Consider the following 15514-nt stretch of genomic DNA (forward strand, 5'->3'; position numbering starts at 1 on the left):
CTCATGTGCGCGCCATGGATGGAAAACCAACGACACTGATTGTCAGACTCAACACAGTGGCCTGTCTGACTATTTTCTCGTTTTTATTAGAGCAACAAGTACAAACATTTAAACGTAAAAAATATTTAAAAATAATTAACTGAAGCGAATGGAACAAGCCTAGACCAAAACATTTCACTTTTCCACTATGCGCTCGTAAACGCAGAAATCAGTCACCGTGACTGGTGCATGCGAAATGGGAATGCAAACCCAAACGTACAGATAATGCACCTCAAAAAAAAAAAATACCGTACAAAATCAGTTCATGTGAAAATGCATTTGCTGCAATTTTCAATCAATTTTCAAGCTTTTCTTCCTTTCCTTTGTTTTTCACTAGTAGTTCAGCTCTAAATGTGCTGTCCTTCCATAACAGAACTCAACTTGTTAATTGACATCTGTGCTTGCTCGAATAATAATTATACTGCAGGGTTTAATGTCCCAAAACTGCCCAGTGGATTACAAGGGACGCCACAGTGGAGTGCTCTGGACTAACTTTGACCATTGGGGGGTTCATTTAACGTGTGCCCAAAGCTAACCACACAAGCACTTTTGCATTTTTGTTCCCACCACAATGTGGCTACCACAGCAAGGAATCGAACTCAATACTTAAGAAGAATGCCATAGCCACTGGGCCACCATGATAACTGAGCTTGTTTGAGTCAATACTCTGTTTCATACATTTCAGGGACTTCTTTCACTCCTTGAATGGGTAACGAAAAAGGTAGTGTCGCATAAGAAAAAAAGGTGCAGGTATGCATCACTTAATGATGTACCTTGTACCTTTACGTTGCAAAATTTGACATTATAACATGAAATGCGCCGCACATCTGGACCTATTTATCCCTGCAACAAGAAGAGCAACATGTTTCTGTGAGCTACGGCCATGGTGCACAAAAACATAGTACATCAGATACGGGCAGCACAGACGTGCGGAAATAATGCGCGACTTCTGGTAACCTTATGTTCACAAGTTACGGTTGTAATATATGAAGCAATTATTTTGTAGAAAGTGTCACAGATCAATAACAATTGCACTACGAAACACAGGGAGAGACTTCTGCGAGTGCCTTACTATTTACCTAGCTTTCCCACCTTTGCCTGCCAAGTATGTCTCCCAATTTTTACAAGTGCCAACACATTCGGCTTTTTGTGCCGGTCCACTGGCAAGCAGGAAACTACCCGACCAACCTGTGTGTGGTCCGCGGCTGACGGATGATGAGCAAGCCGGTGTGGCTGCCTCGGGTGGACTTATTTGTGACCGGTTGCCCTGGTTTGTTCCTCGGCTCCCCCTCCCCGACCGTGTGGTGCTGTCGGCCCGGGGTTTGGTCCGGATGTGGTCGTACCTGAGAGAGTAGACAACGGCAAGGCAGGAGGGGATATACAACAACTCTGCTACAGCGACTGTTGTGCCTGTACCTACGGCGGCCACATGGACCATCATCAAAGCAAGGGCCCCAAAGCAGCTTAACGAGTCGCCCAGTCCTTCCGGCCCTTTCTGTACCCAGCGGCGATGATCAGTACATGCGTCAGCTTGATTAGATTTGCTGTTTTCTACATTAGATAACAGTGCTAGTTAGTGTTAGCGGCCTTATGTGTACTTCTTCCTCATTTTTTTCTATGGGCTACTTTATTAAAGCTTGGATTGAATATATGGCTGCCTGTGCACTGCATTTTTCGGAAATGTATGGAAAATTTGGCTAACTTTTCGTCATTTCCTGCAGTAAGGAAAGGGAGCTCTACCTCGGGGCCAACTCGAATTTCCTAACGCCTTGTATTGCAGGTACAGTTCGCACCTCACATGCATGATTTCAAACAAAATGACTGGATCAATGAAAAGTTCAGTTAAGAAGTCACTGGGGCAACAATTGTCCAGAAGAAAGAAAAAAAGTTGTTCAGCGCACTGTCTTCTCTTGCCCAAATTGGCTCAAACAATTCAAATGACTCCACGAGTAACACTGAAAGGCAAGGAAAACAGCGAGAGGTTGTAGCCGATTGCGCCATCTTACCTGCACCGCGTGCCATAGATGCATTCGCCCTTGAGGTAATAACGGCACACATTGTCCACCTGGCCCGTCGAACGATCGTGCGAAAATAAGCACCGACGCCCGTCTCTGCACACGCCACTTAAGAAATATCTGCAATAGTAAAAAAAAAAAAAAAAGAAATAGCACGCAGTTAGGATAATTGAGCTAGTTCAGGTACTCGTATCGCTATTACGCTTGTGTACATATAAATGATCACAAAGAGGAGACGGAAATAGCTAGCTCGCAACTGCCAACAGTAGGGGTGCAAAGCCTGCCTGCTCCAGAAAACTTAAGACAGAAAAAGGATAGAGAGGTGATGCATTCTCTATTTGAGTTACCAAAGTTACCATCTTACCATTACTGGCTGTAACGACTGGCAGGGTTTATCAGGCTCCATTAAATTTACTGAAATGGCTGCAACCACTTACTGTGATCATGCATAACAACACGGCAGTTCCCCAGCTTCCTGCTTCGATCCTAATTTGCCTGTACTTCTTGCTCTTCATTGCGAAAGCAATAAATAAATGATAAATATCAGCTACCACTTAGCTGCATCTCACCAAAGTGTAAGCACCATCTTGTCATTAGGATTTAGCTCAGGTGATTGTTCTGACACAGCTAGGCCTAGAAAGATGGCACCAAGAGGCAGGAAAGAGTAGATTTCCACCCAGCAGTTGGCATCATAGCATTGCACAGTATTGATCAACGCTAAATGCTAAAGTGCACACAGCGCCAGGTGGGTATATGCAAGTGAAAACTCCTCCCAACAACAAATTGTTCTAGCCATAAGTATGCATATTGCAGACAGAATAGGAATACAATACGTTAGCAGTGCTTTGTAAATTATCGCTTCAGTTACTTCCCAAAGGCACCCAATTTCCATCGCCTTTTGCACCTTCCTGGCAAATGCCGGCAGCAGAGGGCGGGAACCGTCTCCTCTCGCCTCCGGTTACCTTTGCAGCGCGTAAAGTGAGACACACAGGCCCCATTGTATGTGCGTACAAAAAATGTAAGAACAAAAACATTCCAAGCGAACACATGAGCATGGGAACAGCAGAAGAACAAAGGGATTCCAAGCTGGATGTCACGGAACAAACTGCATGACATACAGTGCTGTTTCTTCAACTCACACCAGGTTTCATTTTAAAACAGTATGCCGGCAAGCAGCAGACAATGAATTGTGCTCACACACGTAATCTAAATGTGCCTCCAAGATTGCGCATGCGTGCTCCCAACCTCAGATGGTATGCCAAGTGTAAAATCCCTTTATTCTCCGATGCATTGTGGCACTTCAGACAGAATTTGCCTGCTGGTTGTGGAACACAGCAATGAAAAAGAGTTGCATTTCTGTGCTGCTGAAAAGGGCGACTTGAGAACCGACCCCAGCAATCACGTAAAAAAAAAAAACAGTTGATGCATACAGTAATAGTTTGTTTCTTCACTGTCTGCCGTCCTGAACAGTAATATCTGGCAGGAAACTTAAATTCTGCCTTCGGAAGAAAACCTGTCATCTATAGAGAAACTAATTGCACTAATGCAAACCACAAGCTCATGTGCTCAGGACACTTAACAAGGGCAGTCATTTCTCTTGCCTGAAGTAAATGTGTCTGTGGCACTAGTCAATATCTTAAGGGACTACTAGGTGCCTGTTAACTGTTGGGTACTAACTGTTTGAAGTTGGAAGTACTGCATCCAAACACGGTATTAGACTCCACCACGAAATTCCACATTCAAAATAAATTCGAGTGCAGACAAGCCAATGGTTGAAGGCAACAAAAGTTGTTTATGCCTCATTATTTCATTTACACAACACACTATAGATCACATAGGGCAGTACAGTTCCTATCCATGCCACACGCATAATGGCCAATTGCAATAACAGACCAACTGGGGTTGTTTTCTTACCCAACAAACAGTGCAAGCTTTACAACAAAAGAGGTTATGCTTACTGGGTCAACCGGTTAATCTTTGTTAACTTTTTATCGCAGAATGAACAAGAACTCAGTCTTGTTCATTATCCATAGTTCCTACAGATCCAAAGGGGTGTTGGTCTCTTCAATAGCCTAAAACATTTTCTGTGCTTAACTGGCGATCTAGAGAGCCCCACAGGACAACATAAAACCACCACCAGCTGTTTGATGCAAGTTTAAACTGAAGCAAAATTTGAATGTGAGGCTTGCTAAACATGCTTTAACGTATAGATCATGAATAAAAGACGTTGCTGACACTGGTACTGTGCTGAAATTCATGCACTTCTATCACTTTGCCTCTGAAGTTCACAGAATCCCCCCCCACCTCTTCAACACTCAGTGAGAGCATAACTTTGTGACCACATAAATGAAGTGCACAGCATGAGCTGTAATGCTGCTGCAAAGGTAGTGTGCAAACAAGACTTTTCTTTTTTTTTTTTCAGGAAAAGAAATTGTGCCTTTTAATCAAGACCGTTTCACAAAGCACTAACTTATGATGAGGTTTCACTATTATGATCATGTTGACACCAGCATTTGGTCTCTGCCGGCAAGTTAGACATTACGAAGCACAGGTGAAGAGCTGGTCCTTTTACCGTTAGATCAAGGTTCGTGAATAATCCACCTCTCAGTGGACACAATTCTTCTAGAACTCGAGAACACAAGTGCAGCATACGGGCATTCCAGCGAAAATGTTTGACAAACATCGTAAAAACTGACCAACACACTACAGCTGCACATTTCAATAACGAAACTCAGCTCACAAACGTGCTGACAGCTGCTTGTCAAGGATGGCTCGCTATGATGTTTCACATCCTTTGTTTCTTTGTACCGCGTCGAATTACCGACTGACACTATGGTTGGAGGTAGGCAGCAAATATATCACGCGGAAATGTCATACAACTCCATCTCAATTTACGGTTAAAAGTAAACTGATACGTGCAGCGGAAAATTGCCTGTTTCTAGGCGCCACATCATCAAAGTCCCAACGCATAGTAGTGACACACCGAGGGGGCGAAACACATTTTTAAATGCCCTACCGCAAGAAGATACAGCGTAAACGGTAAAGCTAGCCAACTAAAAGAAAGGTAATAGCCCTGATAAGCGACGGCAGGTAATGACCGTTTGTCTCTAACCAGCGGGCAGTCCAACGTACTTTCGCGTTCAATATGAGCAACGCGCTTTCGCGTTGTAGCTCATATTGGACGCCATAGTATACGTAAACGAAACTACTCACGACTGTCACCACGTGCTAAAAACAAAAGAACGAAATGCACCAAAGAAACGATTCGCAAATGTGTGCCAGCTACATAGGCTCAAACAACGTGCAAAAGTTGACTACGCACTCGAGAGGCTCGGGGCTAGTAAACGCGGCGGTTAAGGATAGGAAAATTATACAGGCGCTTCTGCTAATCCACGACCACTGGTTTTTGCAAGGTGAAACTAGCAGAAGCCATCCAAACAGTGACGCGAGATAACCGTCCGGCCCCCAATTTGAATGGGAAACATGCCGCGCGGCTGGTTGTCGATGCCGTGGTAACATTGCACAGGTCGACTTTTGCACCAAAGCAAATGCAGCGTTCGCATTGTTCAACACGAAGGGAGTTACTGCTACGAGCATTCGTCGCTATTTTCACTAGGCGGTGGCCCTATCAGCGAAAGAAAGGCACAAGCGCACACGTAGGCTGTGCTGTATTACTCTTTTTTTTTCTCCTTCCGTCTAGTGGTATTAAGACACCGTGGTATCGCCATTTGGTACGCGTACACATTACATAACGTGCTTGCCAAAGCACAAAACACACAGTAGTTAGCAGCGAACGGCGGCTTGCTGCAGCACTGAGGTTCCCGGGAAACGTTATCGGGCACTCAATTAGATTAGGCGGGTTACGAAACACTCCTTTTTCTGCTCAGGTTGTGCCGCTTTCGGGGGCTCAGTACAGTTTTCCTAGAGAAACGGAGGCCTTGTACGGCACACCGGCGCAGGCCAACTGACAAAAGCGTTTGGCGAGGCCGCCCTTAAGTGAAACATTATCGCGTCGTCGTGTCTCTAGGACGCTATTGTTGAGAGACAAATTGTTCAGCATGTTTACTTGCCTACATAGGACACCTTCCGAACCGCCCTCCGCCATCTTGCTTTCCTTAATAGACAATTTTGGATGAGGGCGCTGAGATCTGTGAGTCAGCCGTCGATGCTGGCTCCGACTTGCGCAATCCGCGCTGGTGTTCTTCACAATTTAAAGTACTACGCGAGCGAGGCGAGAATGTTTCCTCGACGCTATGAGACCGTAAACGTGAGCGAATTTCCACGCGGCAAAGCGAACACACAGTTGTCGTTTAAGCAAAGCATTTGTCGATGAGTGAAGGAACGTTACGAGAGTGCCTTAACCATTCTTTAGCGCTTGCATTACGCAAGTCGACCGACAGAACTCCCACGCTTACGAAATGCGCAAGCTGATTGGACAAGAACTTGAGGCTCCACTGATTGTCGCGTCATCTTTGGGCTATGAAACAAAGTAAGAATCTCGCGAAAGTAGTTTTCGGAGAGACAGCAAGTAAGATTCAGAAACCAACAACATTAACAAGCAAGCGCATTTCATTAGTCATTTTCGCAGGCAGCGGCGAGGGTGGCTTACGAAACTTATTTTGTCATTATCTGGCAGCGCGTCGATCGGATAACATTCCACATCATGCTACAAGAACAGTTATAAAACGGTTATAACTTCAAATTTAAAGACTGTGGTGCCGCTTTTAGCTCGTCATGTCGAACTCGTAAACCAGAGAGATAAGCAGTTGTATTAAATATTGAAATACATTTTGTTGCCTAGATGGCGCAAACGCTGTTAAGCACTAAAAATTGATCAACATATGGCGGCATTGTGAAGTCAAACGAGTGTAGCAACTACACCACAGCAGCAACGCATGAGATCAGCATTGGATCGGCTATTGTGGTCACGTGACATGCGCCGGCTAACAACGTGCTTTTAGCGCGTGGTTCTGCTCGTGCGCTCGCGGGCGCGTTCGACTTTTGGAATGAACGCAACGAACGCAGTAGGCCGACTGCGACTGTATGCCAGGTTAGCCCAGGCCACCCAGGCCGGCACTCGACGTCAACTCAGTGATACGCGGGCATTTTCCTCGGACAACGCGCTCAGTTCGAGCGATGGGCTGAGTAACACGGCTGACCCCACGGAGTCGAGCGCCGGTACGAGTTTAGAACGGCACTTTCCGTGTTTGACGGGTGCTGTTTCACGCCATGACGCCACTGATCATCGAATTGTTCTATGCAGCTTCTCTTGCAGGCATCATGGATCCTGCGAGCGTCCTGGCTGCTTTGGATCCCATTATCATGAAACACTGCGGAACGGGGCATTGTGCGGCGAGTTGCAAGGTTTCTAGGGGTAAGATTCAAAAATTACTGATCGAACCACGACGGCAGTCTCTGTTGGCTTTATCGATAGCCCGCACATTTGTTGCGGCCCCTGGTGGTACAGGCGACCTGAATGAAAGAGAAAGAAGTGACTGGCGGGTGATTTGCGATGACTTGTAGCGTTTTTCGATCGATTCAAATTAAAAAATTTAATCACATACAAATGAGACTGACTCCAGCGAATGACACGCAAATTACTAACTGGCATATTCTAATATCACTTCGTTTTGCGCAGTTATCTGGTTATCTAGACAGCTAAAGGTAAAACCGCTGATATGGGGTCATGCAAGTTTTCAAGCAGAGGTAGAAAACGGTGAACAGTTATGTGTAGGCTAGCTGATTCTTGAACATGGAAGGCAAGTTGCGCTGTATACGAAGAACTCACGAAATGACAGGGAAAGCTTACTGCTAAAACTAGATAAAGAAACCAGTCAGTGACTCTCATTGTATTGGAGCATGGATGTTTCTATTTACATTTTGATTGTTCTTCATGGGCATATGTGCACCTCGCCTTTAGTATCTACTTTGCACATCATCTTGTGCGTCTCCTTGTTTCTCTTTGTATGTATGTCGTATGCAGTGCAAGTTGGCCTCAAAGGTAGAAATTTTGGAAATGTTATGAGAAAGCAACGATTTCTTAGAAGTTAAAGGGCTAAATATTTGTTCAGGAATGTGAAGGGCATGGCCTGACAGGACTACAGAACCATTTAAATGTTGAGGTAACGTTTTGAGTAAATTGCATGCTCAAATAGAAAACTGTATCAGTATAATGTAGCAATTCCTACCACTCGATTCTATGCCACTTCAACTTATCCCGTTGATAGCGCAGGCAGAACATTGGTCTGACCACTGACAAAGCACGGCAAGGAATGGCATTGGAATAGACTGGGATGGAATTTTTCCGGTTCAGATTGCAGATTTCAAGTATACTGGGTACTCTTTTCCTAGAAAGAAGAGGGAAGGTGCGAGGGATGCGTATTTTAAAGGAATCATGAGTGATAGCACGATTGTGCCAATACATTATTTGTACAACTTGGAAGAGTCTGAGATTACTTGCACAGACATGGGCCAGCAGAATAAGCAGGTAACTCACTTATGTTTTTGTAGGCCATGTGCTCACTCATACTCGTGCACTCACTCGCATTCCTACTCATGCTCACCAATGCTTTTGCATTCATAGTCTCTTCCATTCCCACTTGCCAACATCAACTACCACTCGGCGACACTCACTCTCGCAAATAACTCGTGTCCACTCACCATCCCTGACTTTAGTTTGTACTGCATTGATCAGCACGCACTCCCATTCATACTCAACCTCCACTCACACCCTTTGTCACTAACGCTCTATCATGCCTGGAATGGGCAGCAAGTGTGAGTCACCGTATCTGTCAATGAGTATGCCGACCTATGCTTGCACAAGCCGCATCGTGTGAAACTGTCCAACACCATTACACAGATGGCCCATGCCATACTTAAGGCACTTCCACTTGGTGGTGCATCATTTTGAGCAAACAGGGCATCATTGATAGCATTTTCATTCGAACTTGTGTGGCACATATTTCCAATGCTCACAACAGACCACCACGTAGAATAGATGAGATCCCAACACCTGTCCTCTCTATTTCACATTGCGTTCAGGCTAGAGCTAGCACTGTGGGTTGCAGTTTAAAATATGAAACGGCAAATTTCCGACGCTATAACTTGTCAGTGAAAATGATATTGCGATTCTGTAAACATATTGAGGCACCTAAAGTGGACAAGATTAGTGTAATAAATGTCACTCTGAAATATAACCACTTATTTGGGAGTAGGATTTTTGCAAAGCCCTTGTGAGCATTGCAACTATTACACATAATTAATAAGTTCCACAGATGCAGTTAACGGAGCTGTGCGTATGCTTTTGGTGCAGAGTTGTGGATTTCTAAAATTTGCGCTTAGCAATTTGCGGCATCTCCTGGACAAAAATCTGAGGCCCTAAATCGAATTTCTGCTTCTCAGCTTTCTCACTGTTGCAAGCAATTTCATCCAAATAAGTACAACTGTTGTCCAGAAAGACATTCATGCATTTCACACATTTGAATAAGAATATTGGTCCTCGAGGTAAGTCGTCGTCTTGAATCAGATGCTGATGTTCTGTTGCCCAGATGGCCAGGAGCTCTGGAGAGCTCGAGTTTCTGTGCCGTGGCCCAAGGAAATGGCCTTCGAAGCCGAGGCGCAATCCAAGAAAGGGTCATTGTTGTTGGCGAGTGCCCAGATGTGCTCTGCCCTGCAGGTATGCTCATCAACATTCCAGCGAAGCTCACAATACCCTACCTACCAGCTCTCCCAAATTTTTCGCCAAAAATTTATCACTTTTGTCTCATTCTGCAATTCTACTAATGTTGCGCCGTGTTTTCTGAAAAATCAACTGACTTTGCAAGGAAGCTCTAAAGGATTGGGCAGAGCGAAATTGCAATAAATGCATGAAAAGAAAAAAAAAAAATTGGTGCTACTCACGCTGGCTTCTTATGGCAAGCCAAGATGCCATATACAAGAGGGGTATTTGCGTTGAGTGAGCTTAGGCTGTACAATTTCTGAAGCAGTTGTAGTTGGCAGCAGCAGAGTCACTGGAAAAATGTAAACTCGTGTAAAATGTAAAAAATGTCTCACTTGTCAGCCTCTTCTCTTCCTAGTTTGCTGCTGCTTGTGTGCTGTCTCTGAAGGCAAATCGTTATTAAAGTATGTATTCCAAAAAGTTTCTTCATCAGATATGTAATTGCTTACAGTGACCAATTCCAATTAAAGTAATCGAGGAATTATTAAAAATGATTGATTACTTTTTCGTTACTTTCCTCCCAAGTTTTGTTAGCATTGCACGGATACGGTAAATGAATGAGTTGACCTGGCTCTTTCAATGCATCATCTGCAGCCCTTCAAACACTGTTTATCCTTACCAAACAATGCTTTTCACAACGTTTGTCCTACAGCTTCCCTCATTTTCTTGAAAAAATATCAGCATTGACGCAGAAAAATTACTCTATGTACACGCTGGAGGGAAGAGCAGTGATGTAGCGTACAAATCTCTTGTGCACAAGATCGTGATCACTCGATGCTGCGATGCTTGCCTCTGGATTCTCTACAAAGCACAGTGTTAAATTGTTGCTGGGGCTCGGAGAAAGCACTCTTAATAGGGCCATTAAAAAAAACCTAGAAAAGATTATCCGCAGGTGATTTTCTGGCATAAAGTTCAAAGTGGCCATCGCCATTGAGGCACAACAGTACTGGTTCAGTTCTGCAGCAAACAGCTAGCGAAGCGTTAAGATGAGGAAGCAAATACCGAGTACCCGGGCATGTGCTGCGCTGTCAAAAATTTGCTGTTTAACAAGATTTGCTGACAACCGGCCCAACTGCAGATGCCCTTAGCAACTCTACACATTTTCACCTAGCAAGGCCTCTATCAGTCTTATTCCTGCTCACATTTCAATTTATGCCGGCAGCGCACGACACATTCCATTGTACATTACGTGTGCTGTCCACATTGTAGACTGTGCCATCTGCATGTTGTTGGTTGCAGGAGCTGGGGATCTTAGATTCCAAGATTTTCAAACGAGAGCCACCACACGAAGCGGCAGGTGAACCCTGTCCTGCCAGAACTAGACCCTACAATGACACACAGCCCTGTAGTCCAGGCCAAGGTGAGATGCTGAGATACGCACAACGAAAATTGAGAGATCATCATCGAGTAGGCAGTAGGCAAACCTCCGCACAGCTTCTTTTCATAAGTGGGACGACGTATGACAGGCATTTGTATCAAACCAGGTCATGGGGTGACAATTGTTATAAGGAAACCTGCTGAAGAAAGACTTATATTTCATTTGCAGATGATTAGTATAAAGTGCAATCCCACAGTCTAAGCACAGATTTATAGGAAAATTAGAGAGGGCCTGTCACAACCTAAGGTTTCTTTCCTGCAGTGGGAGAGCAAGCTGTTATGATGGCAACTGTGTTTAGGTTCAGTATGTGTGTGTCGTTGCATGCTTTTGTTATCACAATGTCTGTGTTGTGTTCGGTGTATATTTCTTTAGGCTATGCATCTTTTGTAGCTTTGTCATGTTTACTAAAGTAAATGAAGGACAGATTAACAGTGCAATTGGTGATGAAGACAAAGGTTTTACAGTCGAACCCATTTATATCGAACTCTCAAATAAACACCTTTTAGATCAATATAGGGCATGATTCGATGTAAGCCTTCTAAAGAATTGGACGTCTTAAAAGCACATACCATTTACAAAAGCGCTTTATTGCTGAAACTAGCTTAGTTTCGCATGAAATAGTTCTCTATCTTCTTCCACTTGGGCAACTTCGCTGCCTGCGACAGCACGCATTTCTCCACATCTGTCTAAAGGGTTGACGCAGCTAAAGCCGCAGCCTTCCACATTTGCGCAGAAGTGCCAGGCTAGTGCGAGTGCACCAATCGCCTCGGAGGATGTGGGCAAAGGATCGGCGTTGATTTCCTCGTTGTGCCCACTTTCACTTGTGTTCAGTACGATGTCGGCAGTGTGGTCTTTGTTTTCGGGCTCTCCTGTGGTTGCGACACTGCCATCCGCACTCCCAAACTTGTCGACCGTTGATCCGTCAATGGCTTCCGGAAATTGTGACAGCTCACTTCAAACTTCAGCGACACCAGCAATGGCTTCGTCACACTTGTAAGTATTTTCAGAGTCTCCACCGGGCACACAGAAGCTGGCACGCCTGAAGCAGTTTCGGATGAACCACTTGTACACGGCCACCTCGACGTCATGGCCGTACGTACGCTTCGGATGCCACGGGCACCGGGTCATTTGTCCACTTTAGCCCTAATCTCCCCCTTATTCAAGATAGTACTGAGAGTGCACCTCGGAATCTTGTACGCTGCGGCAACAGCAGACTTCTTGCCACGTTCGACTCGACTTCTGATTTCGAGCTTCACAGCAAAAGGCACATTCAGTGCACTTCGTGCCAGCCATCACAGCAACACGGCGGGAGAAGGCCCACAAGGTGCAAACACAATAAGAAAAGCAGTGAGGCAACTCGGATTTGCGCCATCTTGCGTGACAAGGGCACAAGAGCCTCTGATTGGCTGTCCGCGCAAGCGCTGCAGGCGGGCCAGGATCATTTTTTACAGGGGGGGTCTCACCAAATCTCCCAACGGGGCACAGTTGCAGCAGGGAGAGTGGGTGTATGAAGCCACGCTGCCGGGCTGAACACTTGTGGGATGTGTCAGCGAATTTGCCCACTGCCACGAGGGAAAGCAAACTTTTGGGGGCACTTTTGTACTGTTTGATGTTCTATATATTGGGAGTCGCTGCTATTTTTGTTCGATGTAAGCATAATTTGCCATATCTACTCATAGTAACTATACTGTCTTCAGAAAGTGTTCGATATACAAGATAATTTGATGTAAGTGGGTTCGATATAGTCGGGTTCAATTGTATTTTTTTCTCAGTCAGTGCCCATCCTGTCACCTTTCTTGTCTTTGTCGGCAATGGCGCTGTTAACCTGTTAATGTCTTACCAGCTTGCTAAAACCAGTGCGCTCCTTAAATGTAAAGAAAATGGACAGGTGACATTGTGTTTAAATGTTCTGTTAAGAAGCTTTGGCCTCCGTGCCTTCTGCACTGTTATGCTATTGAAACATCTGTGTTGTGTTATGCTCACAATATGTACATGAGCAAATGTCCCTCTCTGGCAACTCTGCAAATATTCATGTTTGTGGCAGATGTTTTGCAGAAAACCCTATGTACACCCTTGAGCTAAAGTATACGGACCACAAGCTGAGATCAAGTGCACTAGAAAGTTTGCAATGCCAAGGGTAGAGAAGAAAATTTGCTTAATCACGGAATATCTGTTCTGTATACTTTTACTCAAGAAAACAACCTGCACAGTTTGACACCATTATCTACAAAATGTAATCGAGTACAGTCAAACCCACTTATAAGGATACTGGTTTTAATGATATATTGGTTATAACAATGAGAAGCTGCTGCACCATCAACTTTTGTATGTGTTCTGTGGTGAAATAACCCTCTTACTACAATGCCGCGATGCCACATTATCGGTTATAGCGATAAAATCTGGCTGCTGGGTGCCCGAGCCGAAAGGTGGTGAAATGCGAAATCCTTGAAAAGAAAAAAAAAAAAAAAAGAAGACAAGAAATTCGAGCTGCTGCAAGATGGGCCGCTGCTCCAACAGCCACCGTGCGCCTCTCTCCCGTTGCCCTTCCACCCCTGTGAACACGAATGGACTGTGTCCATAGCTCTAAGCTGCCCCACCCTCCGAAACATGAATGGACCGCGTCAACAACGCTGCTCACAGGTTGCTCACATGTTGCTCACTGGCTCCTCATTCAGCGCAGTTATGCAAACAGCTTAATCGCTCGCGTTCATCTTTGTTGGTTGCGTTCAAATCGTTCCTGGCTGTCCGGTGTCTCAGCCTCGTTTGACCAACAGTTGGTTTGACTCGCCACTGAAACGGAAAATGGCCGGTCCGCCCGCTTGTCATCGGCAATGCACGACGTTGCCAGTGAAAAGAAAGTGCACGACTATAGATATGGAAACTAAGTGCTTCTAACCGAGGAGGCGATCGTCGCAAACATGCTTGCATCAGACAGCATGACGGCAGCGTTGACGCAGTAGGGCAGGCTGCCTGAGGCCCGCCAGATGATTCAGTCCCTCCGGGGCTTCGTTCTCGTGAGGAACCTTCCGCTGCACTACGTGGAGCACATGGATGCCTTGGAGGACGCAGGCAAGCTTCGCGTAAAGCATGCAAGGCTGATGGACATAGGGTTTTGTCGTGCAAGCCAGCGTGAAACGCTGGCTTGCACGCTGAGGCGAGATGCTTGTGGCGATCTCACGTCAGCATTTCTTCTGGATTTCTCAAGCTGACAGACTGCTGCAGCGGTTCTCTCGTAATGTTTAAAGGCCCCTTTTGGGGCCACCAAAGCAATGCCTCGGCGGTGGTCTCATATCGCGTGCCACCCGTGATCCCTCTTTGCAGTTGTTATAGGAGTGCCATTCTTTAACGCCGACAGCCGCGGCTTGTCGCACGCGATTAGGGCTCCCAGGAAACAATTATACGAGTGAGCACAATCAGCAGTGAGGCAGAGGAAGGTGGGTGGGGAGTGGCACTGGCCTCCCCACCATTTTCACACATCAGCTCTGCCATCCCCCTATTTAGATTTTTTGATACAACCCGCTTATAACAGTTATTGGTTATAACAATGGAATTTTCGTGGCACTTGAATATTGTTACAAGTGGGTTTGACTGTAGCCCTGCGCATTCCCTTAAACAATAAACCTAGCTGTGGCCTCTCTTTCCTTTTCACTGCCCTGCCGTTGCTTCTCCATGATGATTGGTGATTTCTGATGGCATCCACTTTAAATCAAGGTGGTGACAGGTAATTACTTAGACTACTTAAGCTAGGTGCTAAAACAAACCTCACTATGTAATGAAGAAATCACATCCAGCTCAAAAGTACCTTCGTTATATCTGATATTAGTTGTTTATGTATTTTCAAATTTTATTTCATACTGTAAGCCTTACACAGGCTTATACAGGAGTGGGTACGTATAATGCAGGCAAACAACGTCAAACAATGCATATCAAAACATATAAATGGAAGGCTTGCCATACACTAGGACAATTCATATTGTTAACCTAACAGCTTTTGAAAAAGTAGTGAGCATCTTTTTATTTTGGAAGAGAAAAACGGGGGGGGGGGGGGGGAGAAGAAAAGCAAAGAAAAGCATATATGTACATGTGCTAACAGATACACAAGTGTGTTCACGTTCATGTGTACATCGGGAATAAACCAATTTCAAAAGGTACACATGCTCAAATTAGAGGGGAAAAAGTTCACGAGTTTTATATAAATGGTTTATTATAATTGATTTGTCTTTGTGTTCATTATACTGAGGCTTGGCTGTCCATTGTAATCAAGTCCTCTGCCTATCTCTGCTTTATCTCGTAAGGTTACCTTTGCCTGTAACGACCCCAGCCCCATCTCTTCCCTACCTTCCTCTTCTCACCCCCTCCCCACCC

At 45.1% G+C, this 15514-nt stretch overlaps 2 protein-coding genes across 3 annotated transcripts in view; one reads left to right on the forward strand and one right to left on the reverse strand.

Annotated features, from left to right (window-relative positions):
• LOC126527386 (E3 ubiquitin-protein ligase makorin-1-like) overlaps nucleotides 1–6460 on the reverse strand; it is a 31922-nt gene extending 25462 nt beyond the window's left edge. The window contains exons 1-3 of one of the 2 annotated variants that reach the window (XM_050175201.3): nucleotides 6125–6460; nucleotides 2046–2174; nucleotides 1228–1382 (exon numbers count right to left, since the gene is read on the reverse strand). In XM_050175201.3, coding sequence (XP_050031158.1) covers nucleotides 1228–1382; nucleotides 2046–2174; nucleotides 6125–6159 — 319 coding nt within the window. In that variant the 5' untranslated portion in view covers nucleotides 6160–6460. The remainder of the gene's footprint in view (nucleotides 1–1227; nucleotides 1383–2045; nucleotides 2175–6124) is intronic. The other variant, XM_050175200.3, reaches the window with a different exon arrangement.
• Nucleotides 6461–6989: 529 nt separating this feature from the next.
• LOC126527517 (ATP-dependent RNA helicase DHX30-like) overlaps nucleotides 6990–15514 on the forward strand; it is a 56396-nt gene continuing 47871 nt past the window's right edge. Inside the window, exons 1-4 of the mRNA XM_055068712.2 lie at nucleotides 6990–7232; nucleotides 7318–7428; nucleotides 9602–9729; nucleotides 11011–11131. Coding sequence (XP_054924687.2) covers nucleotides 7061–7232; nucleotides 7318–7428; nucleotides 9602–9729; nucleotides 11011–11131 — 532 coding nt within the window. The 5' untranslated portion in view covers nucleotides 6990–7060. The remainder of the gene's footprint in view (nucleotides 7233–7317; nucleotides 7429–9601; nucleotides 9730–11010; nucleotides 11132–15514) is intronic.

Source organism: Dermacentor andersoni, chromosome 9, assembly GCF_023375885.2.
Source record: "Dermacentor andersoni chromosome 9, qqDerAnde1_hic_scaffold, whole genome shotgun sequence".
In the NCBI taxonomy this organism is placed as follows: domain Eukaryota; kingdom Metazoa; phylum Arthropoda; class Arachnida; order Ixodida; family Ixodidae; genus Dermacentor; species Dermacentor andersoni.